The 25,029-nt window shown below is 43.4% G+C and overlaps 4 protein-coding genes across 4 annotated transcripts in view; 2 read left to right on the top strand and 2 right to left on the bottom strand.

Annotated features, from left to right (window-relative positions):
- Positions 1-25,029, top strand: part of LOC144697346 (uncharacterized) — a 407,771-nt gene that overhangs the window by 57,953 nt on the left and 324,789 nt on the right. The gene's annotated exons all lie outside the window — the stretch shown is intronic.
- The window catches only part of LOC144697172 (uncharacterized), a 138,895-nt gene that overhangs the window by 12,325 nt on the left and 101,541 nt on the right, over positions 1-25,029 (top strand). The gene's annotated exons all lie outside the window — the stretch shown is intronic.
- On the bottom strand, positions 1,805-5,465 carry LOC144697266 (uncharacterized). Its single transcript, XM_078569207.1, has 2 exons — positions 5,340-5,465; positions 1,805-3,852 (listed from the first exon to the last, which is right to left on the bottom strand). The coding sequence occupies exon 2, from the start codon at positions 2,480-2,482 to the stop codon at positions 1,943-1,945; it is 540 nt and encodes a 179-aa protein (XP_078425333.1). The 5' UTR covers positions 2,483-3,852; positions 5,340-5,465; the 3' UTR covers positions 1,805-1,942.
- On the bottom strand, positions 11,887-16,057 carry LOC144697135 (uncharacterized). The gene is made up of 2 exons (XM_078568975.1): positions 15,946-16,057; positions 11,887-14,997 (listed from the first exon to the last, which is right to left on the bottom strand). The coding sequence occupies exon 2, from the start codon at positions 14,639-14,641 to the stop codon at positions 13,820-13,822; it is 822 nt and encodes a 273-aa protein (XP_078425101.1). The 5' UTR covers positions 14,642-14,997; positions 15,946-16,057; the 3' UTR covers positions 11,887-13,819.

The following is a 25,029-nucleotide window of genomic DNA, read 5'->3' on the forward strand; positions in this document are numbered from 1 at the left end:
AAGTAATTGGACTCTAATCATTAATGTAATAGGAACCTGAGCATTGATGTAATAAGGTCCTCATTATTGATGCAATAGGATTCTGATTATTAATGTATCAGTATCCTGATTATTGATACATTATGATCCTGATTATTGAAGAAATCCGTTTTCCAGAAACAACTGACCTTTTCACAAACTTCATTTGCAGCAGCAATTGGGCCTCAGAGAGCAGTCCTTTAGGCTATGCCCACCAACAAAACAAAATGCAAGGATTTAAAGGGGCCTTGCAGCTGTTAGGAAGCAGTTGGAGTTCCACAGCAGCCATTGCTGCCACAGAACTCATAAGCCCAAAATCTCATTTTGGGACACCACTGGGGGGGTCACGACACTCAGTTTGGGAAGCCCTGACTTACACTGAGACTATAAAATCCGAACAGGCTTTTAAAGCTCTTGTCACAGTCTAAGCGTTTAAACTCTCTCTCTCTCCAGTAATAACTCGCTGGTGCGTTTGGGGGGGCTGGATGACCGAGTGAATCCCATCCCACACACGGAGCAGGTGAACAGCCTCTCCGCAGTGTGCATGCACTGATGACTTTCCAACTCAAATGAGTAATTGAATCCCTTGTCACTGTCCTTACATTAACACAGTTTGTCCCCAATGTGACTGTGCTTGTGTCTTGACAGGACAGATGATCGACTGAAACCTCATCCAGGGATATGGGGAAAGAGTGGGTGAGTGGGATTAACTGGATAGCTCTTTGAAAGAGCCAGTGCAGATTCGATGAGCCGAGTGGCCTCCTTCTTTGCTGTACTTTGATGAGATCCTATGATTCTATAACAGGATATTGATTCATAATAAACACCATAGGATTTAATCATAAGAGTTCAGAAGGCGGCCATTCAGCCCACTGTGTCTGTATTGTGTCTCTGAAAACGTTACCATTCTGACCCATTCCCCTGATCTTTCTCCTGATATCTGAAAATATTTCCTGATTGAGTGAAAGTCCAGATCACTTTTGAAAGTTACTATTGGATCTGCTTCCACCAGATTCAGACAATGTGTTCCAATCATCAGAACTCACTGAGTAAAATAATCTCTCATCTTCACCCTGGATTTTTTGCCAATTATTTTAAATCTGTGGTTACCAACCATCCTGTCAATGGAACCAAAATCCACCTATGTAAATGATAATTCTTCAAAAATGTCCACACCTCTATTAAATCACTCTTCTCTGCTCTAAATAGACAATTGCAGCTTCTCCAGTCTCTCCACATAATGGAAACCCCTCATCCTTGGTACTATTCTGGTCAATTTTCTGTGTACTCGCTCCAAGGCCTTGACATCTTTCCTGAAGTGTGGTGCTCAGAACTGAACACAATATTTTAGCTGAGGTTTAAAAAGTAATTTATAAAGATTCAGTGTGACTTCCTTGCTTTGTACTTCATGTCTCCATTAATAAATGGAGGACCCTATTGTTGGGGAGATGTTGGGTGGTCAGCAGTTTAGTGAGAATAGGGTCAAGGGAGCAGAAGGCAAGTCTCATGGACAAGATGAACTTTGAGTTAGAAGATAGGAGAGAAACTGGAGAAAGATGCGAGTTCAGGGCTCGGAGAAGAGAAAACTTCAGAGGGAGTTTGTCCCGGTGGGCTAGTGGAAGGGAGGGAAGCAGCAGAGGCAGCTGATCAGATTGTCCCAATCTTAGTGACAGAAAAGCTCCATGAGCTCCTCGCGCTTGTTGTTGGGAAGTGAGGATGGAGGAGACGGGAGAGAAATTCAAAAGGAATTAATGTTAGAGATATTAAAAAGATTCAACACACTGTGTTTAATACAAAGCTGATTTTATTTGACTTTTATCCAGAATATTAACTACGATAATTGGGCTGGAGTTTATTAACATCAGTAAAAACAGACAACAATGAACATGGTTCAGTCCTGGATGTGATTAACAGCAAAATCCAGTCACTGTAATTGTTTGTGAACTCGCTGGTGACTCATCAGGGTGGATGACCGAGTGAATCTCTTCCCACACACGAAGCAGATAGATGTTCTCTCTGCACTGTGAATTTGCTGGTGTTTCTGCAGGTGGGCTGACTGAGTGAATCCCTTTCCACACAGAGAGCAGATGAATGGTCTCTCTCCAGTGTGAGCTTGCTGGTGTATAGTGAGCTGAGATGATTGCCTGAACCCAGTGCCACATTGAGAACATCTGAATGGTCTCACGTCAGTGTGAATACGTTGATGGTGCATCAGTTCCCCAGAACTTTTATAGCACTTTCCGCAGTCTGGGCATTTAAAAGGTCTCTCTCCAGTGTGAATTCGCTGGTGTACAGTGAGTTCACATGATTGCCTGAACCCAGCCCCACAGTGAGAGCACCTGAACGGTCTCTCGACAGTGTGAAAACATTGATGGGACATCAGTTCCTCAAAACTTTTATAGCACTTCTGACAGTCTGTGCATTTGAAAGGTTTCTTGTCGGTGTGAATTTGCTGGCGTCTCATCAGGTTTGATGAACAAGTAAATCCCTTCCCACACACAGAGCAGGTGAACGGTCTCTTCCCAGTATGACCTTGCTGGTGTAAAAGCAGGGTGGATGACTGAGCGAATCCCTTCCCATACTTGGGGCAGATGAACAGCCTCACCCCAGTGTGAACTCTTCGGTGTGTCAGCAGGTCAGATGAATTAATGAACCCCTTCCCACACTCGGAGCAGGTGAACGGCCTCTCCCCAGTGTGAACTCGCTGGTGTTTTAGCAGGTAGTTTTACTTTGTGAATCCCTTCCAGCATTCAGAACGGGTGAACAGCCTCTCCTCGGTGTGAATTCGCTGGTGAATTTCCAGCTCCGATCGGTAATTGAATCCATTCTCATAGTCCCCATATTTCCATAGTTTTTCCCCAGAGTGAATGGTGGTGTTTGGTTCCATGTTCAAAGGCTGATGATATTCAGGTCCTGATGAATTCGGCAACTCATTCTGATCCTGATATGATGTTTAGTTTGAGTTTCTAAACTGCAAATCCTCCCCTTCTAATCCCCTGTGCAATTGATTTAAAACAGAAAAAAGGGGAGTGAGAGAACCCACATGTACCAAAGGCAGGTTGTGAAAAATGAGCTGAATGAATTTGGTAATTTGTGGGTCAGAACTAGGAACAAGTGACCATGAAAGCTGCTCAATTGTCATAAAAACCCAACTGGTTCACTAACGTCCTGCAGGGAAGGGAACCTGCCACCTGGTCATGGCCTACACAAGATTCTGGACACTATGGGAGGAGAGATAGAGAAGTGGGAGAGGCAGGTAGCAAACGAGAGACCAACTCAACCATAACTTTGACAGAAACTCCCAAACCCTCAACCTCCACCACTTGGAAGGACCAGGGTAGCAGGTGCATGTGAACACCATCACTTCCAAGTTCCCTTCCAAGTCACGCACCATCCTGACTTGTCTGACATCGAGTCCTGGATGAGCAGAAATTTCCTCCATTTAGATATTGGCAGACTGAAGCCATTGTCTTCAGTCCCTGTGGTAAACTCCACTCCCTAGTCACCAACTCCATCCCTCTCCCTGAAAACTGTCTGAGGCTGAACCAGACTGTTCACGACTTTGTTGTAATATTTGACCCCAAGATGAGCTTTAATCACATATCAGTGTTATCACCAAGACTGCCTATTTCCAATTCAGTAACATCGCCTGACTCCACCCTAGTCTCAGCTCATCTGCTGCTGAAATTCTCATCCATTCCTTTGTTACCTGTAGACTAAACACCCCTAACACACTCCCAGCCAGCCTCCTACATTCAATCTTCTTGTAATCTTGAGGACATCCAAAACTCTGCTGTCCATGTGCCGACGCACACTCGGCAGGTCAGGCAATATCTGTGGAGAGAGAAACAGAGTTAACATTTCAGTGTGTTAATGAATAAAAATGGTGCAGAATTTGATAGTCAACCTAAGCTCAGAAATGGAAGAGAAATGGACTATAGCATAGGGATAACAATTCCTGACTGAAAGATAAAACTGATAAGCCAGCAGCACATGGTGGAGGGATGGGCGGCCGTGGAAAATGCATTTTTACATGATCAGTAAAAGTAACAGTAAAATACTAAACATAACTAAAATGCACCCATTACTTAGACAATAGCAGAGAGGTGATCAGTGAGGGCAGAGGTGGAAAAGAGCAATGGATGGACGTGGATTCAGATCCACAGTGAAGGTGTCACACCAGCTCTAAGCCATGGAATCTCTCACAGATAACAGAGCATAGCACTAAAAGCTCTAAATTATAGATGGATGCTCAATAATACTCCCCTCTGTAACAATTCCACTGTTTTCAATTTTAAAATCTCCTGTTGGAGACTGAAGCTGGAAATATATCAGAAGCACTGGAGTCAGGGAAAAATCTCCCAATTGAGGAAATACCCAGGGAGCGGGGTGATGTCACCGAGCAATTGTCAGTGCGCGATGACATCACAGACACGAACACAGAACATCCGGGTCTGTGCAAACCAGTGATCCCCACACATTATGAAGGATGTGAAGGTCCTTGAGAGGGTGCAGAGGAGATTTACCAGAATGGTTCCAGGGATGAGGGGCTTCAGTTGCAATGTTAGGTTGGAGAAACTGGGGTTGTTCTCCTTGGCGCAAAGGAGGTTGAGGAGAGAGTTGATAGAGGTGTACAAGATATATACCTTATAAGGGGTTTAGATAAGGTAGGTAAAGAAAAACTGTTCCTATTATCTGATTGTAAAAGGATTATGAACATAAATTGAAGATTTTAAGCAAGAGATACAGAGGGAATGAGAGTAGAACTTTTTTTACACAGTGAGTGGTAATGACCTGGAACTTGATGCTTAAACTCAAAGGCCGATGATATTCAGGTTCCGATTAATCGAGACTTAATGTTATGTTTGGTTTGAGATTTTTGTCTCAAAACCCTCTTCTTACCAACTGTAAAAGGAGTTTCCAAAATCCATCCCTGTCAGTCCGAGATAGAAATTGACAACATTGGTATTCAAAATAATAAGGGGCATCGATAGTGTAGATAGGAAGAAACTTTTCCCTTTAGCGGAGGTGTCAATAACCAGAGGGCGTAAATTTAAGTAAGGGGCAGGAGGCTTAGAGGGGATTTGTGAAAAAAATATTTCACTCAGAGGATGGTTGGAATCTGGACCAGGCTGCTTGATGGCCGGCACGGACACGATGGGCCGAAGGGGCTGTTTCTGTGCCTGTTTCACTCTGTCTCTTGTCATTCCTGATGACAGGGAGAGTGGTGACCGCGCATGCGCACCCCCCATGACGCTGGCGGCCGTTAAACTGAGCCTTTCATCGAGAAAGATACCGCCCCATTGGTGCAACCAAAGTACTTGCAGCTTCCTGTTTATGGCGTTGAGGCCTCCACTGGGTGTTTGTGAAGCCTCCCCTCCCACCCACTGCCCCTAACGCTGCCTCTGCTTATCCGCCTCCTTCCCGCCTGAAGATGAGACAAACAAGCGTCTGTCCAAAGACATCACCCACACTGCGCATGCTCCAGATCACAATGCCCTGCGAGTGATTGACGGAGGCTTCGGACTGATAGGACCAATAGGCTGGAGCGGGAGCTGCTGGTCTTCCAACCAATTGGAGTGAATGAGGGGCGGGGCTGAGCCCGGATCTCTCTCATAGGCTGAAACTCTGCATCATTTTGGCAGCTGATTTGTCTCAAACTCCAGGAGAAAACTGGACCTTTCTGTTTGTGGCTTTAAACAGATGAAACCCTGTGGGTGTGGAGCAAACATTTCAACAATCGTTACTGAAATGGATTCTTTCAGGACAGACAGCAGGAATTATTTCAGGAAATCACACAGTGTAGTGATTGTTTCTCTTTGAACTCATCCCTTGGAGAATAGTCTGAATTAATGGAAGAATTCATAGGCTGTTCAACGCTCCTTCTATGACTAGTACCATTTAATTCCAGCCGATCTGTTGGTCCGGCTTCAACCGGGAGAGTTTGATGAGTTCCCACAACTCACACAATACGAGTGGACAGCCAGACCAGCAGGACACACCTATCCTGCCTGACATCAACCCAGAATGAGCTGGAGAGCCATCTCCATTCAGCAGGTCAGTCTGCAGTGGGGTTTCTGACTCAGAGGTGGGAATGCGAAGTTACTTTTTATTAATAACCCTAAAAGTTACAATTGCCACCGTACTAACAGATCTTCTCCTTTGTCTGTCAACTTCATTGTCCAAATAAAGTTTTGTTTTACTTTTGCAGCTTAATAGTGGCACTTACACCATCTAACCACCTCCTTCCTTGTGAAAGTGCTTAGCTATAGTAGTTGCAGAAACCACATCCTTATCTATCCTCTACCAAACTTCTCCTCATTCTCTCAGAATGAAATCATTCCTATCTTTATCCAGTATTTTCCATTATCCTTAAATGAATTGTCTCAGTTTATGACTGATTCTGCATTATGAATCTAATCAAGCTCCTCCAATGTTCATTCTAATTCAGTTTGATTTATGGTTAATTGTGAACCATCACATCTGCTTGTGTTTCTGCCTTATCTTCATGTTCAGCCTGGTTTTGCTTGTGGTCAGAATTCAGTTCAGTGACCCCTGTCCAGCTGCATGTATTCTCACAGGGTAACTGGATTTGTGTCCATGGTGCCTGTGTTAGACATTGAGTCATTGTTTGATACCCAACCAATGCAGTGAAATCAGAAACAACTTGTTCACATAAAAGGTGATGCAAATCTGGACCAATCTCCACAAAAGGCTGGGGATCAATTGAAATTTTCAAGATGGGAATCGATAGATTCTTGTTAAATAAAGATCTCAAAGAAAATGGATCGAAGATGGGAAAATGGAGTTGAGGTGCAGGTCAAATTGAATGGGGGAGCAGACTTGTGGGACTGAATGGCCTCATCTTGTTCCTATGTCCTGGCTGCTGTCCCTCCAGCAATGATTATCTCAGAGCGGGGCCAGTTTGGGATATCCCTGTGGGTCAGTTTGTTCAGCATCCAACCCTGAGCTGTCCCAGAAAGGGGCAGTTTGTGATGTCCCCTTGGGGTGCAGTAACTTCAGTGTCTGTCCTTGAAATGCACCAGGAAGGGAAGTTTGTGATGTTCCTGTGGAGTGCAGTATGATCAGCATCTAACCCTAAAGTGCCCTCACACATCCTGCTCAGACTCATCATGTCTCTGTCCCTTATTTCCCACAGTAATCCAAACACAAAGTCCAGCTACAAACATTACTTTCATTTTCTAATTGTTTTACAGGGATTCACCACATTCATGGTAGTTTACATTACTGGAAGTAAGCCTTTTAAAAAGTGACCCTTCCCACTATACTTTATACAGCATGCAGATTAAAAGTATATGAATATATACTTTAAGTATATGTCCATCCTTGGACTGCTGCAATGTTCCAGTGAAGCTCAACGCAAACTGAAGGAACAGCACCTCATCTTCCGACTAGGCACTTTACAGCCTTCCAGACTGAATATTGAGTTCAACAACTTTAGATCATGAACTCTCTCCTCCATCCCCACCTCCTTTCTGATCCCCCTTTTTTCCAATAATTTATATATATTTTTCTTTTCCTACCTATTTCCATTATTTTTAAATGTATTTCCATGCATTGTTTTATCTCTACCTTTTAGCCTATTTCGATCCCTTCCCCCCCACCCCACCCCCACTAGGGCTATCTGCACCTTGCTCATCCTGCTTTCTACCCTTAATGTCACCTATTAGCACATTTCTTACCTAATATTACCACCGTCAACGCCTCTTTGTCCTTTTGTCTATGACATCTTTTGGCAATCTCCGCCTATCACTGACCCTCTATCCAGCTCTACCTGTCCCACCCCCTTTAAACCAGCTTATATTTCAACTCTCTTCTATTTTTCCTTAGTTCTGTTGAAGAGTCATATGGACTCGAAACATTAACTATGTTCCTCTCCGCAGATGCTGTCAGACCTGCTGAGTTTTTCCAGGTATTTTTATTTTTGTTTTTGTTGTGGATTTCCAGCATCCGCAGTTTTTTGCTTTTATCATGTTCTGTGGACATGGGTTCAAATGTGGAATTTTAAAGCTGGTTTGATGATTGATTAATTCACTGAGGAAATCTATTGTCCTGAAAAACCATGGAAATCTGAAAGGAAAAACTGGAAAAGCTCAGCAGGTCTCTCTGGCTCTATAATAAACCAAGGGCCCGAGGCCCCTCCGAGCATTCACAATCCACCTGGCCAACCCGCAGTAGATAAAGCAGTTTCTGAAGTGCCCAGGATTCACGGATCACAGAATTGGTACCGTGCAGGAGGCCTTTGGGCCCATCATGTCTGTACCGGCTCTCCGAATGAACAAATCACTTAGTAACATTCTACAGCCTCTTCCCCGTAACCCTCCACAACATTTCTTTTCAGATAACAGTCTAATTCCCTTTTGAATGCCTCAATTGAACCTGCCTCCTCCAAACTCTCAGGTAGCTCATTCCAGACCTTAACCACACTCCGTGAAAAAAATTCCTCATCACCTTTGCTTCTTTTAGCAATTACTTTAACTCTGTGCCTTATCATTCTCGTTCTTTTCAAAAGTTATTGCTGAGTACGTGCCATTTGATAGCACTTTCAATGACACTTTTGATTACTTTGCTGATTATCCAGTGAATGGGCGGTAATTGGCAAGATTGGATTTGTCGTACGTTTTGTGAACAGGACATACCTGGGCAATTTTCCACATTGTGGGGCAGATACCAGTGCTGTAGCTATACTGGAACAGCTTGGCTATGGGCAAGTCAAGCCAAGATAAATGTTTATTTCTTGGGAACTAGGATCCTGGACTGACAGTGATGGCTTTTGTGAACTCCTTTTACACAGGATATTAGAAGCGGAGGACTTGCAGACAGAAATCTCAAACCGAAGAACATGTCAATGTCTGACAGTCACTTGATTCATCAGGACCTGAATATCATTGGAAATTTGAATCTAGAAGGAGAAATGTTTGACTGTTCTGTCAGCTTCTAAACGTTTTGAACATCATTGTAACTGGAAAAGCACACACACACACGCACTCACCTTGGTTACAGTGCTCCAGTGGACCGACTGTGGAAAGAGCTTTAACCAGATACACAGCCTGAAAAAACAGGGCACCATTCACAGTGAGGAGAGACAGTACACATGTTCTGTGTATGGACGAGGCTCCAACTGATCCTCAAACCTGGAAAGACAAAAGGACACCCACACCATTGGAGAAACCATGGAAATGTGGGGACTGTGGGAAGGGATTCCCTTCCCCATCTGCGCAGGAAACTCATCGTCGTATTCACACTGAGGAGAGGCCTTTCACCTGCTCTGATTGTGGGAAGGGATTCACTCAGTTACGCAATCTCCTGCGACACCAGAGAGTTCACACTGGGGAGAGGCCATTCACCTGCTCTGAGTGTGGAAAGGATTCACTGATTCATCCACCCTCCTGAGACACCAGCGAGCTTACACTGCAAAGAGACTGTTCACTTGCTCTGAGTGTGGGCAGGGATTCAATGCTTCATCCACCCTGCAGACACATTAACGTCTCCACACTGGGGAGAGGCCATTCATCTGCTCTGACTGCTGGAAAGGATTCACTCAATCCTCCCATCTGCTGACAAACCAGTGAATTCACACAGGGGAGAAATCCTACACCTGCCCTATCTGTGAGAAGGGATTCACTCAGTTGTCTAATCTGCTGCAACACCAAGGAGAGGCCATTCAGCTGCTCTAAATGTGGGAAGGGATTCAGTGCTTCATCCACACTGCTGAGACACCAGCGAGTTCACACTGGGGAAAGGCCGTTCACCTGCTCTGAATGTGGGAAGGGATTCACTCAGTCATCCCACCTGCTGTCACACTGGCAAGTTCACATCTGCAAAGGGTAATTTACCTGCTCCATGTGTGGGAAGGGATTCACTCAGTCATCTAGCTTGCTGGGACACCAGCAAGTTCACAAGTAGGTACAGGGGTTAGATTCTGCTGTTATTGCTGCTGTTAATCACATCCAGGACTGAACCATGTTCATTCTGACAGTTGGTGAAGTGGGAAGGTTGGAGGGTCTCTTTCTGCTGGACTGGACGGTCTCATGACTTTGCTTCCAGTGAGCTGATGCTCTTTGAATGTGGGAGTACACTTTTCCACTGAAATTTCACTCGCCATCCTGACTTGGAAATATATCGCCATTCCTTCACTTTCACTGGGTCAAAATCCTGGAGCTCCCTTCCTAACAGCACTGTGGATGTACCTGCATCACATGGACTGCAGCGGTTCAAGAAAGCAGCTCACCACCTCCTTCTCAAGGGCAACTAGGGATGGGTAGTAAATGCTAGCTCAGCCAGCGAAGCCCACATGCCGTGAATGGATTTTTTTAAATGACCTGCAAAAGCTGATGAAATACATTTATTTTATCCTGATAGTAAATAGTATTTTTCCTACCACTACAGGTAGATCTCAAATAAATAAATTTATCTCTGTTCCTTTGAGTCTACATCACGGGGCCAGGCCAGTCGGCTCAATTCGTCTATGTCAGTATTTATGCTCCACATAAGCCTCCAACCCGCCCTCCCACCCCCCCACCCACCCGCCCTCCCGCCCCCAACCCACCCATCAGCATATCGTTCTATTTCTTCTCCCTCATGTATGTATCTAGCTTCCCCTTAAATGTATCCATGTTACTTACCTCAACCGCTCGCTGTGGTAGCGAGTTCCACATTCTCCCACTCGCTGGGTAAAGAGGTTTTTCTCATGAAATCCCTATTGGATTATTAAAGCGCTTCAGAATCTTTCATATTTCCATCAGGTATCCTTCAGGGATTATTATGTGTATTGCAGGTTATAAGATAGTTGAACATAGGGAAACATACGACTCAGGAACAGGAGTCGGCCACTTGGCCCCTCGAGCCTGCTCTGCCATTCGATAAGATCATGGCTGTTGTTAAGATGTACAGCAGGTTGTAAATTGTGATATTCTAAATGGGGTATTACAAAGATGAGACATTTTCATTTCTTCCTGACGAAGATGTTGTGAAGATCTAGTTTCATAATTTTAATGTTTCCGTAATACAAATTAGTTTGGGAATTTTTTTTATTGTAAGATCAATGGAAAATCTGGATTGAGAATCTGATAGAAACACCCTAAGGGAATTCATAATCACAAGGTGTGGCTCATGTTGATTTAAGAAGTCAAAGCTCGAAGGGTAAGAACTGTAAAACGGCAGGTGGGCTCTTTTAGCTGGAGACATTGGGTCTCACAATTATTGTCCTGTCTTTGTTAGAGAGGTGAATTATTCATGCAGACCTCAGGGAAAAAAGGTTTAGTTTTGAAGCTAAAAGTTAATAAATTTAAATATCAATTAGACATCCCAACTGGCCTCTGTAACCATGGGGATAAGTGATTCAGGGTGGAGCCTTGGTTAGAATTTTGGGTGTTTCTCACAGAAAGCAGGCAGTCTGCAGTTCGCTTGGAAGCAGTCAGCTGTGGTCCCAGGAGCTGTGAACCAGCTGTGGGACTGGAAGCCTAGAGGGCCATTAGGAACTAGGGGTGTTCCTGATGCTTAAATCCCTCAGCAAGAGGGCAGTAAGCCCACGCTTAGACTGAGGAATCCAGAGTTTTGAGGTCTTAAAGGAAAGTTGGAGAGTTGTTTAGTCAAAAGCTAATTGAAGGGCCACCATAAAATCTTGGAGCTTGGTGAATAGCTGGAATACTGAGGAGAATTAAAGTGAATTCTGGAGAGCTTTGGCATACCAGGAACAGAAGTGAATGAACCTTCAAGATATTGTTAAGTATAAGGGAACTCTTGGGGGCAAGTTAAAAAGTAGAACTGTGTTTACAGCATAAGTCTTTATAAATTATAGTGTTAAGTTCATGGTGCTGGTTTTTAATATTCTTTTCTTTTCTATGTACAGTAAAGTTTAGTTTTGTTTAAAAACATGGAATCTTGTGGCATAACTCTTTCAGTTAATCACTGGGTTCGAATTTCTCTTTAAATGTTAACGGTTTTGACTGGGATCATAACAGCACGCACAAACAATATTTCAAAAATTGAAAAAGAAAATTTTCCTTATTTTGTACAAAGCTTACATTATAAGACACCCCTCTTCCAGGATCCCCAATAATTTCCTCGTTTGAGGACTTCCTTTCATGAAACATTCCGATAATTGATGATTAAAATTGGAACTATTTGTAGTCCCTTGTAAAGCAGGAGGGCTGTCGCCCAGCACAGAGCGTAATTTGGGATTTCTCCCATAGACCAATTGATAGGGACTATACCCTCCAGCCATCTGAAATGAATTCTTTACATGAATTGTCCATGTCAGTGCAGTTGTCAACTTGCAGTTTGGCTGATCAGCTAAGATTTTATGCAGCATTTCATCGATCACTGCCTGATTCCATCCACAGAGCCCATTGCTGAAAGGACTTTCAACTGCGGTGTTCATGACCATAATGTTCACATCTAAATTTGTAATTAGCAAATTCCCCTCCATTATCAGTCAGAAACTTAGCTGGTGCCCAGGTTCAATACCTATCCATTTCCCATGGTTTGGTCTATAATCACCCTTTTGTCCTTGCCTTGTATTATTGGAGAAAAACTTAATTGGGTTACCATGTCTATAAAGTGTAGAATGAAAACATTCCTGTCTTTATCCCTTTTGATCCATGCCAGCTACCTTGTTAAAGTCACGTGCCAAGGGAAGGTTTTCAATAGAATGTGACGGCGTTCTCCGATACTTTTTAAATATTTCACACTTTGCACTAATCTCTTTTATGAGCCTCATATACTCTTCATCCACCACCCTTGCATCCTTTACGAGGGTTTTTAATCTTTGACAGAAGGGTGAGAAAATTGTCCGTGCAGCTTAAAAAAAATGTTTTTTCTTTCTGATTCTTATCACCTGATTCCATTAATCCTTCTCAAATACTCTGATTAGAAACATCAGGTATTGTTAAGGGGATACAATAATGTCCTGATTGAGTAGGCTGCAGATCCACTGACTTTCCAAAAAGTTACTTGCCTTATCTCGCTCTGTGCCAAGTGGCATAATGATCATCATATTTTGAGTCAGACCTGTAACACCTGTTAATTGTTCCCAGTGTCATTCCTGGGGTTCTTTCACCTATTAGTGCTGTTCCAATCCAGATCTGCTAAAGATGCTTTCAACCTCATTCGAAATCTGTCCAAGTCTGACTATGCTTCATTGGCATCCAATTTGATCATCTTTCTTGTAAATTTCTTCAATGAACGCTAATAGAAGAGCCAAACCTTCATTAGTATCCAACTGACAGGTATCTAGCTCACACAATACTTCTGCTTCTGATTTTACTTTAGTTAGGAAGTGACAATGCCAAGACCAGACTTTGTTTCCTCCTTGGTTGGGACGTAATCCGTGTCCACATATCCACTTCATTCTTCCACTGGTCATATGGCTCAGACTCTGAGAACATTAGCGGCTAATCAGGCCCTGAGAATTTCCACTTGCTTTCAGCCATTCCTCACTAAAACTGCTAGGATTGTAAGCCTCTATCTGAAATCTTATTTTCTTTGCATTGCCAAACTTTACCATTAGACAATCATTCTCAGTTACCATGTTATAATCCTGACAGCCTTATGGTGAAGGAAGAAACTGGAACCAATCCTTACTTGGTATAGATTTCACAGTGAAACATTAACCTCCTAACTCTACTCCATGCTCTGTCAGTAAGTGTCTCTCTATTTGTACTCATGTAACCATCCAAACAGGCCCTCCATCTGAATATACTTAACCTCCATTGATACAATTAACACGCGCAGTCGGAGTATCTAAAATGTCTCTAATCCGTGTGACTGCCATGGGATCTCAGCCAGTTGGCTGACTCAGTGAATCCTTTCCCACACTCAGAACAGGTGAACAGTCTCTCTCTTCTGTATGAACTCGTTGGTGCCTTCGCAGGCTGGATGAATCAGCGAATACCTTCCTGCATTCAGAGCAGGTGAATGGCCTCTCCCTGGTGTGAACTCGCTGATGTCTCAGCAGCTGGGATGACACACTGAATCCTTTCCCACACATACAGCAGGTGAAAAGCCTCTCCCCGGTGTGAACTCGCTGGTGTTTCCACAGGCTGGATGAGTGTGTGAATCCCTTCCCACACTCCTTGCAGCTGAATGGCCTCTCTCCAGTGTGAACGTGTCGGTGTGTCCGTAGACTGGTCGACCGAGTGAATCCCTTCCCACACACGGAGCAGGTAAATGGCCTATCTTCAGTGTGAGCCATCTGGTGTAGCAGCATGTTGGTTAACTGAGTGAATCCCTTCTTGCACACAGAGCAGATGAATGGCCTCTCCCCAGTGTGAACTACATGGTGATTCTGCAGGGTGGATGATTCACTGAATCCCTTCCCACACACAGAGCAGGTGAATGGCCTCTCCCCAGTGTGAACTCGCTGGTGTGTTTGCAGTTGGGATGAGCAAGTGAATCCCTTCCCACACTCAGTGCAGGTGAATGGCCTCTCCCCAGTGTGAACTCGCTGATGTGTAAACAGGTGGGATGAGTGTGTGAATCCCTTTCCACACATGGAGCAGATGAACGGCTTCGCCCCGGTGTGAATCCGTCGATGAATTTCCAGTGCAGATGGGGTACGGAATCCCTTCGCACACTCCCAACATTTCCATGGTTTCTCCATGGTGAGGGTGTCCTTGTATCTCCCCAGGTTCGACGCTCAGTTGAAAACTTGTCCACACACACAACATGAGTATGGTCCCTCTCCACTATGAATGGTGTGTTTTTTCAGTCTGTGTAACTAGTGAAAGCTCTTTCCACTGTTAGTGCACTGGAACACTCTCAGTCGTGTGTGTGTGTCAGTGCTTTTCCAGTCACACTTAAGTTTAAAACCTTCCGAAGCACACAGAACAGACAAACATTTCTGCTTCTTGTTTCAAAAGCTGAAGACATTCAGCTCCCGATGAATCAGGTGACTGTCAGATTCTGATGTGATGTTTGGTTTGATAATCTGTCTGCAAATCCTCCCCTTCTAATGTCCTGTAAAAGGAGTTTACAAAAGTCATAAATGTCAGTACAATATAGAAATTCAGAACACACAATTCTAGTTTCTATGGATCATTCCTTCTTCTCTCATTCCCCAAAATGCTGTAAATCTTGATCCCACAAACTCTCCCTCCATTCTCACTCTGCTGGTACTAATATACACCCTCCCAATTCTCCTGAAGGTGTTAATTCATGCTGATTGACAAATCCATGCTTACAAATTCTATATATTTATTGGACAAAAATTAATGTAGTATAAAGTACTGTATTGCATGATACATGGGGCATGTGAGGATGAACTTTATTTAGGCAGTGAGTGGGCATGAACTGGAACTTTTTGCCTACGAGCGTGGTGGAAACAGAGTTGATAAATGATTTCAAAATGAAATTGGATGGGCACTTGAAGGAAATAAACTTGCAGGGCTGCAGGGTCATAGAGGAGGAATGGGACTGAGTGGATTCCTCTACAAAGAGTCAGCATGGACTTGAATGGACTCCTTCTGTGCCATCGTGACTCTATATATAATATATAACATAGCTACAGTTCAATATTACAAGACTAGAAATAACAATAAATGTACTTTATTACAGAACCATAAATAATAATCTAATCTGATCATATAACATTAATCATATCTCTGTCTTATATTAATTAACTGTCCCCTTAAATGCCAGCCATCTCTTGGGGAAACTACCCCTCTAATTAGAAACATTAGGAAAAAGACCATCCTTTTAGCCAGACAAATAAATGTGTCAAGCTGAGGGAGCAAAGGATGTCAATGTCTTTAAGAGAGAGGGAGACCTGAGCCAACCTTTCCAGAGTCTGCGCCCTCCCTGGATTCACTTCCTTTCCCTTCAGCTCCTGTAAGACAACAATTAGAAAATAATTTCCCGAATTAGAAAACAAATGGAAATGGGGAGAAAAGAAAGTGTTTTACTCACAGATGTTGCACGGAGGAGGGTGTTTTAACGTCTGTGAAATTGAACTTTCATTCGGAGAGAGAGTAGCAGCTTTGCTGGACAGTAATGAGCAGGTCAGCAAACTCATTGTTCAACTTCCGCGTTCAAACAACGGGGAAAATCCGTGCAGCCAGAGGCACAAAGGCCACACTCTGATTGACTGGAGGACTAGTCCACTTCTGGTCCTCCAGCTCTTTCCATTGGTCAACCCCGGTCAGATCACAATGAGGGAGCGTAACCGGAGTGCACGTGGGGGTGGGAGAGACTTTGACCTCCAGACGCGCTGAGCTGTTGTCCAATCCGCAGTAGTTTGCTCCTGTACCAGGGCTATTGATCCCATTGAGACGTTGTGTTGGGAACGCCCCTTTGAGTTATTATGACGTTCATAATGGAACACTCTCTGAATTAAACAATAGGACTCACTCTGCTCCACGGTGACGTGCTCGGGTTTAGTCTGCAGGCCAGGCGCGCGGACACAGGAGCCCCACCCCCACCCATTGTTTTTCCTCCCCCGAGCCAACGTTTCCAGGCAACCGACTCGGCGAACTCCCCCCACCCCCAACGGCGGCTGGCTGGTCCAAAAAGAGATCGAGAGCGACCGCTGGCGGCAGCTGCATTGCGCCTGTTCCCAACAGCTAGGTCAGCAGCGTTTTCTGCGCCTGCGTGCTGGGCTGCCGGCTGAGGGAGTCGGACAGGGGACTTTGCAAAATGTCTTTTCCCCTTATTTTGTTCCAAGTCATGTAGTTTGATTTTAAACAGCACAGCATTTGTTTTTACCTTGACAAACACACTAAAACTTCCTCCTCTGTTCAACATCTGTGAGTAAAACACTTTCTTTCCCCCTTCCCCTGGGAAATACAGAGAGTCGTGGGACTCTGTAACTGGAATTAGTGCCAAATATGCTGAGGGGGAAAATGCTGCTGATTTTGTGAAACCTGTTTTTTATCGAATGAGCTGGTTCAAGTCAATTTTGTCCTGTCTATTCAAATATTGTTTGTCTGTTAATGCATGCTTCACTTGCGTTAATTTTAGTTTGATTGTTACAGTAGAAGTTTGAAATTTTGTCCTTTGGTTTATTCCATTCGGGTTGTCTGGGAATTTGAAACAAAAACAGAAAATTTTGGAAAACTCAGCATCTGTGGAGAGAAAGACAGAGTTAACGTTTCAAGTCCGTATGATTCGAAAGAAGACTGAAGAAGAGTCATACGGACTCGAAACATTAACTCTATTTCTCACTCCACAGTTGCTGTTAGACCTGCTGAGTTTTTCCAGCATCTTTTGTTTTTGTTTCAGATTTTCAGCATCCGCAGTATTTTGCTTTTGTCTGGGAATTTGTTTATTTTAAGGTTATCAGTCTCCATGGGGATCATAACAACAGAGATATATCTAGTGTTGTTATGTGGTAGATATTAGATATATTGTTGGTTCTGTAATAAATTTCTTTTGATTGCTAGTACTTGTAGTACTTCTAGCACTATTTCTTGTAATATAGTGCTGTGGCTACGTTATATATTTCCAGTCATAGACTATTATGGCGCAGAAGGAATCCACTTGGAAACTCAGGCCCATGCTGACTCACTGTAGAGCAACACAGTCAGTCCCATTTCCTTCCATATCTCCATTCTGCTGCAAGTTTATTTCCTTCAAGTGTCCATCCAATTTTATTTTGAAATCATTGATCATCTCCACTTCCACCAGCCTCATAGGCAGCAAGTTTCAGGTCTTGGCTGCTCACTGACTAAGAAAAGCTCTTCTTCACAACCCACTTGTATCTCTAATTCAGTAATACAGTAACTGTACAGTATTACACACATATTTAGTCCAATAAATATAAATAGAGGCTAGCAGCCTGCATGAAGTTTTTCAGGTCCTTTTGTCTTGGACAGGGAGCGATAAGCATGGATCTGTTGATCAGCATGAATTGGCGCCTTTAGGAGAATTTGGAGGGTGTATATTAGGTACAGCAGAATGAAAATCGAGGGAACAGGGAGGGGGGGAAACAGAGATTTACAGCTTTGGGGGAATGAGAGAAGAAAGAATTTTCCATTGAAACTAGAACCATCTGTTCTGAATTTCTATCCTGTACTGACAATGATGACTTGTGTTAACTCCTTTCACAGGTTATTAGAAGGGGAGGATTTGCAGACAGATATCTCAAAACAAATATCACCTTAAGATCTGACAAAGTTACTCGATTCAGTGGGGCCAAATATCATCGGTTTTTGAATCTGCAGGGACAAGTGTTTGTTCTGACTGCTTCAGAAGATTTTAGACATCAGTGTGAGCGTTCCAGTGCATTGACTGTGGAAAGAACTTTAACCAGTTACACAGCTTGAAAAAACATTGCTATTTACTGTGGGGAGAGACTGTACATGTGCTCTGTGTGAGGCTTCAGCTGATCATGCAACCTGGAGAGACACAAGGACACCTGCACCATGGAGCAACCATGGACATGTGGGGTCTGTGGGAAGGGATTCAGATCGCCATCTGCACTGGAATCTCATCGATGCATTCACACTGGGGAGAGGCCATTTACCTGCTCTGAGTGTTGCAAGGGTTTCATTCATTCATCGCACCTACTGAGACACCAGTGAGTTCACACCGGGGAAAGGCCCTTCAGCTGCTCTGAGTGTGGGAAGGGCTTCAGTGATTCATCCAACCTGCTAACACAGCAGAGGCCGTTCACCTGCTCTGATTATGGGAAGGGATTCACTCAGTTATCCCATTTTTTGACACATCACCGAGTTCACATTGGGGAGAAGCCGTTCACCTGCTGTGAGTGTGGGAAGGGATTTACCACTTCACCTGAACTGCTGACACACCAGTGAGTTCACACTGGGGAGAGGCCGTTTACCTGCTCTGAGTGTGGGAAGGGTTTCACTCACTTAACCAACCTGTTGAGATACCAGCGAGTTCATACTGGGGAGAGGCCATTTGGCTGCTCTGAGTGTGGGAAAGCATTCATTGATTCGTCCAGCCTGCTGATACACCAGTGAGTTCACACTGGGGAGAGGCCGTTCATCTTCTCCGAGTGTGGGAAGGGATTCAGTCGGTCAACTTACCTGCAGAAACATCAGCGAGTTCACACTGGGAAAAGGCAATTCCCCTGCTCTGAGTGTGGAAAGGGATTCAGCGATTCATCCACCTTACTGAGACACCAGCAAGTTCACGACAGTTGGTGAAGTGAGAGGGTCGGAGGGTTTCTTTCTGATAGACTGGCCGATCTCATGACTTTGCTTCCAGTGGGCTAATGCTCTTTGAGCCTGGGAGTGTGCATTCCTACAAAAATGATCCACAATGGCTGATGAAGGACATTTATTATATCCTGGATAGTAAATAGTATTTTCCCTACCACTGCAGGTAGATCTCAATTAAATACATTTGTCTCTGTTCCATTGAGTCTGCAGCACAGGTCCAGGTCAGTTGGCTCAATAGGTCTATGTCAGTATTAATGCTCCACATGAGCCTCCACCCACCCTTCTTCCTCTCACCCCATCAGCATATCCTTCTATTCCTTTCTCCCTCTTGTATGTATCGAGCTTCCTTAAACGTATTCATGCTATCCACCTCAGCCGCTCACTGTGGTAGTCAGTTCCACATTCTTATCACTCACTGGGTAAAGATGTTTCTCCAGAAATCCCTACTGGAATATTGAACCTGTTCATAATCTTAAAGACTTCCATCAGGTCTCTCTTCAGTAGAGCCGCAGGTTGTTCAAATTTTCCTGAAGGTTAAATGCTCTCACTTCTGGTTTTGTTCTTGTGAATCTTTGTTTGCACTTTCTCCAGTGCCTCTATGTCCCTTTTTTAAATGGAAATCAGAAATGTTGACCATGCTGGCCATCTAGTTCGAACATGGTTCTAAACAGAGGTCTCACATATAAATGGATTCTATGATTTAGAAAAGATATGAAGATTTATGAGAATAACACCAGGGATGAGGGACTTCAGCTGGTTGGAGTGGAGCAGCTGAAATTTCCCTCTTTAGATCACAGAGTCATTAGGCCATGAAAGAGGCCATTTACCCCATCGAGTCAATGCCAGTTCCCAGCAGAGCATTGCCCCGTTCTATTCCCGTATCCCTGCATGTTTATTTTCCTCAAGTGCCCATCCAATTTCCTTATGAAATTGTTAATCTCCTCTGCTTCCATCATCCTCTTGGCATTATAGTTTTTTGGGGGGTCATTTAACCTCTAAATCTCCTCGCTCAATATTAATTTTTTTTGTTAACCATCCAGACTTAACTGTTCAAGTAATAGGGGACAATTTAGTGATGTAACTCAGGGAACATTTATTAAGCAACAAAAGTCATACTTAACAAAGCTAGGCAGTGACTTTACTGGCTCAATGCGATACTTGCTTCCCGATTCAGCCTCGGGTGTGAGCTGACACGGGGCCTTCACTCTCTTTCTCTCTCTTGCTCGACCCCTCTGGTCTTCTGCTTTGAGCTGACAGGCAGTTTTCACTTTCAAATTCAAAGCATCTGGCAGCTCAAAGCTGGTGATTTTTAACTCCTTTCAAACCACAAACCATGCACATGATCAGTGATGTTACTGATTCATGATTGAATAGTGTGGTGTGTGATCGGGCCCTGATTGGTTTAGCTGGTGCACGATCAGATTCTGATTGGTTTCTCGAGGGTGATGGTCATCTATTAATGTCATTTCCCATTGTGCCTTGACTAGCCCTCTGAGGTCATCACATTACAGGGAAGACATAATTGCTCAGGAGAGAGCACAGAGGAGACTTACAAGAATGTTGCCACGGCTTGAAGATTGCAGCTATGAGAAGAGATTCGATAGGCTAGGGTTGTTTTCCTTAGAACAAAGGAGGCTAAGGGGTGATCTATTTGAGGTGTACAAAATTATAAGGGGCCTAGATAGGGTAGACAGGAAATACTTGTTTCCCCTAGCAGGTCAATTACCAGGGGACTTAGATTTAAGGTGATTGGTAGGAGGAGCAGAGGGGACATGAGGAAAAACCTTTCTACTGAGAGGGTGGTGGGTGTCTGGACTTCACTGCCTAAATTGGTGGTTAACGCTGAAATGCTCAACTCATTTAAAAGGTACTTGGATCTGCATCTGAAGTGCTGTAACCTGCAAGCGACAGACCAGGTACTGGAAAATGAGATTAAAATGAACGGCTAGTTTTTTTTTCTCTTTTTGGCAGACATGATGGGCTGAATGGCCTCTTTCTGCACCGTAACTTTTCTCTGGTTCTAGGTGTCAATTACTCGTGGGACCATCACTTTCATTATAAAGTTTCTGTCATTTCATTAAAAGTTATGACTTTCTTCTAAAATGACAGGGGACTTCGGATGGTTTTGATGTCTGCTTATTTGAGATAATAGAGCATATGATGTCTAGTAACACAGGACTCATCAGTCTAGATGTCTAATTAATCTATAGGTATTGATATCATATGTACTATAGAAGTCTCATTAGGATAGGTGCTTATCAGCATGTTATTGGTTGAAAGAACTGCTTTGCCATCATGTTTTTGTTGTATCTGAACGTCCTTGGTATAAATTAATTAAAAATGCAGAATCGTTCATAGACTTACAAAAATTACAAAGTTACAGAAATTACACAGTCTATATAAAATACCGATAAAATCAGTGCTTGAAAGTGATCTATATCAAATATATATAAAATCAGTCTTTGAAAGTGATTTATATAAAATACATATAAAATGAGTGCTTGAAAGTGATTGGTGTGCTAAAGCTAAGGCAACAAGATTCACTTAAAAATATAACATGATACATTCCTAAGTAATAAAAATCAAGAGAACTTCAGAGATATAAAGGCTAATTACAGAACTTAATTCTAAACTTACAGATTCAAAGATGAAGGAAAGTGACTGCTTCTTTTATAACATCATAAGTTAAACTACACTAATTTAATGCACAGGATGAATATTTTATCACCTGTTTTTCTTTGCATAATAAGTCTTTGAATCTGAGGGGAAATACAACTGGCCGAGCCTCTGAAAACCTGATTAAGCTAGTAATCTAATTAACTAGTTGCAGTTGCAAGCAGAGCCTGTATGAACCCTATTTTAAGGCTGGACTAAAACTCACCTTCTTCCAACCCTAACAGCAACTTTTAGTTTAGTTAGGAGGTGAAACATGTTATATTTCACCTCTCTCCTAACTATACTTCAGTTCTGTTGAAGGGTCATGTTGGACTCGAAACGTCAACTCTTTTCTTCTCCACCGATGCTGCCAGACCTGCTGAGTTTTTCCAGGTAATTCTGTTTTTGTTTTGGATTTCCAGCATCCGCAGTAGCTTTTAGCTTTTTGTTTTTAGCAACTTTTAGTTAATTGCTAAATTAAAGAAAGATTAGACTTTAAATATAATTTAACCCTTAAACTCCCTCAGTCACTAAACTCCAATTTAATCACTCTACTACAGACAAATTCCCTGCTGTCTGTCCTGAATGAATCCATCTCATTAACAAATGTTGAGATTCAGGGACAGACTCAGTGCTCCAGACCCTTTTCCTTATTCCTGATGGTCTGAAGCTCACCTCAGTCCCCATGGCCGGGTTCATGGTGAAACTGATGGTCCTGAGCTGCCTTTAAAAAAATAATCAGCAATCCAACTCATTGGTTACAATATTTAATAGAACAAAATTGATCAAAGATTCAAGTAAAATATTCTCCAAGGTTTTCTGACATGGTGCAGTGATTGTTTCTGATGGTTTAATGGTGGTCACCATTACCTGGTGCAGCTCGGGCTTAGTTTATACCAATTCCTGTCCAATACTGAGACACTTTACCCCACCCTGATTCTCCATCCCAGAGAAAACTCAGTTACTGACCTGAGATTAGGACCTTTAATGGTGACTCTGGCAACCCAGCATTCATCATGAGGCAGGATCAACCCTATCTAATAAACCACAGAGCTCAATATAAAACAGTGAACATTATCCCCCAGACCCAAATATAAAACATTGAACATTATACCCCAGACCTGAATATAAAACAGTGAACATTATCCTCCTGGATGCGGGAGCTGTGCTGATGGATTCAGACTGCGACAGTCCAATGTTCCAGTCGGGTTCGTTCCAGGAACCAGATTTAAGGGGCTGGATCATTGCATATGAGGGTCTCCCCCTTCAAACTCGGCTCCTGTGAGGAACCGCACCAATGCGGCTCGGGAATGCTACAACCAGAGTCACATGACCACCAGGTGTGTCATCGAGCAAAGCATCACAATGTTTCGGTGTGAAATGGCTTGTTTAACCTGTTGTCCAAACTTCTGAGAAAATTTACCATTCCAGGGTAGTTTGAGGTAGACCAGGTACTTCTCAGGTCTGAAAGTAGTGGCCAATGGCCCATTTACAAATTTGCACAATACACAGCAAGCAAAGCTACTGTGTTGTGGTTATGCAAGTGTTTTCCATGAGAAGCATAGAAACGAGGATCAGGAGTAGGCCATTTGGCCCTTTGAGCCTGTACCGCCATTCATTATGATCATTGCTGATCATCCAACTCAATAGCCTGCTCCCGCTTTCTTCCCATACCCTTTGATCCCTTTCGCCCCAAGAGGTATATCTAACTCCTTCTAGAAAACATACAATGTTTTGGCCTCAACAACTTTCTGTGGTAGCGAATTCCACAGGCTCACCAGTCTGGGTGAAAAAATTTCTCATCTCAGTCCTAAATGGTCTACCCTATATCCTCAGACTGTGACCCCTGGTTCTGGACTCCCCTACCATCGGGAACATCCTTTTTGCATCTACCCTGTCTAGTCCTGTTAGACTTTATAGGTTTCTATGAGATCACCTTTCATTCTTTTGAACTCCAGCGAATATAATCCTAACCTATTTAATCTCTCCTCATATGTCAGTCCCACCATACCAGGAATCAGTCTGGTAAACATTCGCTGCACTCCCTCTATTGCAAGAACATCCTTCCTCAGATAAGGAGACCAAAACTGCACACAATATTCCAGGTGTGGTCTCACCAAGGCCCTGTATAATTGCAGCAAGGCATCCCTGCTCCTGTACTCGAATCCTCTCGCTATGAAGGCCAACATACCATTTGCCTTCTTTACCGCCTGCTGCACCTGCATGCTTACCTTCAGCGACTGGTGTACAAGGACACCCAGATCTCGTTATACATTCCCCTCTCTCAATTTATAGCCATTCAGATAATAATCTGCCTTCCTGTTATTGCTACCAAAATGGATAACCTCACATTTATCCATATTATATTGCATCTGCCATGCATTTGTCCACTCACTCAGCCTGTCCAAATCACATTGAAGCATCTCTGCATCCTCCTCACAGCTCCCCCTCCTACCCAGCTTTGTGTCATCTGCAAATTTGGAGATATTACATTTAGTTCCCTCATCTAAATCATTAATATATATATTGTGAAAAGCTGGGATCCCAGCACCGATCCCCGCAGTACCCCACTGGTCACTGCCTGCCATTCAGAAAAAGACCAGTTTATTCCTACTCTTTGTTTCCTGTCTGCCAACAGTTTTCTATCCATCTCAATACACTGCCCCCAATCCCATGTGCTTTAATTTTACACGCTAATCTCTTATGTGGGAGTTTGTCGAAAGCCTTCTGAAAGTCCAAATAAACCACATCCAATGTCTCCCCCTCACCAACTCTACGAGTTACATCCTCGAAAAACTCCAGTAGATTTGTCAAGCATGACTTCTCTTTCGTACATCCATGCTGACTCTGTCCGATGCTGCCACTGTTTTCCACGTACTCAGCTATTAAATCTCATAATGGGCTCTAGAACTTTCCCCACTACCGACGTCAGGCTGACTGGTCTATAATTCACTGTTTTCTCTCTACCTCCCTTTTTAAATAGTGGGGTTAAATTAGCTACCCTCCAATCTGCAGGAACTGTTCCAGACTCTCTAGAATCTTGGAAGATGACCACCAATGCATCCACTATTTCTAGGGCCACTTATTTAAGTACCCTGGGATGTAGATTATCTGGCCCTGGGGATTTATCGGCTTTCAATCCCATCAATTTCTCCAACACCATTTCCCTACTCATACTGATTTTTTTCAGTTCCTCCCTCACACTAAACCCTGT

Source organism: Cetorhinus maximus, chromosome 23 (genome assembly GCF_964194155.1).
Source record: "Cetorhinus maximus chromosome 23, sCetMax3.hap1.1, whole genome shotgun sequence".
Lineage (NCBI taxonomy): Eukaryota > Metazoa > Chordata > Chondrichthyes > Lamniformes > Cetorhinidae > Cetorhinus > Cetorhinus maximus.

What these genes read in the sequence shown, in the direction of transcription:
- LOC144697266 (XM_078569207.1), bottom strand. Translation starts at nt 2,482, where the DNA reads ATGAGACGCCAGCAAATTCACACCGACAAGAAACCTTTCAAATGCACA.
- LOC144697135 (XM_078568975.1), bottom strand. Translation starts at nt 14,641, where the DNA reads ATGGAGAAACCATGGAAATGTTGGGAGTGTGCGAAGGGATTCCGTACC.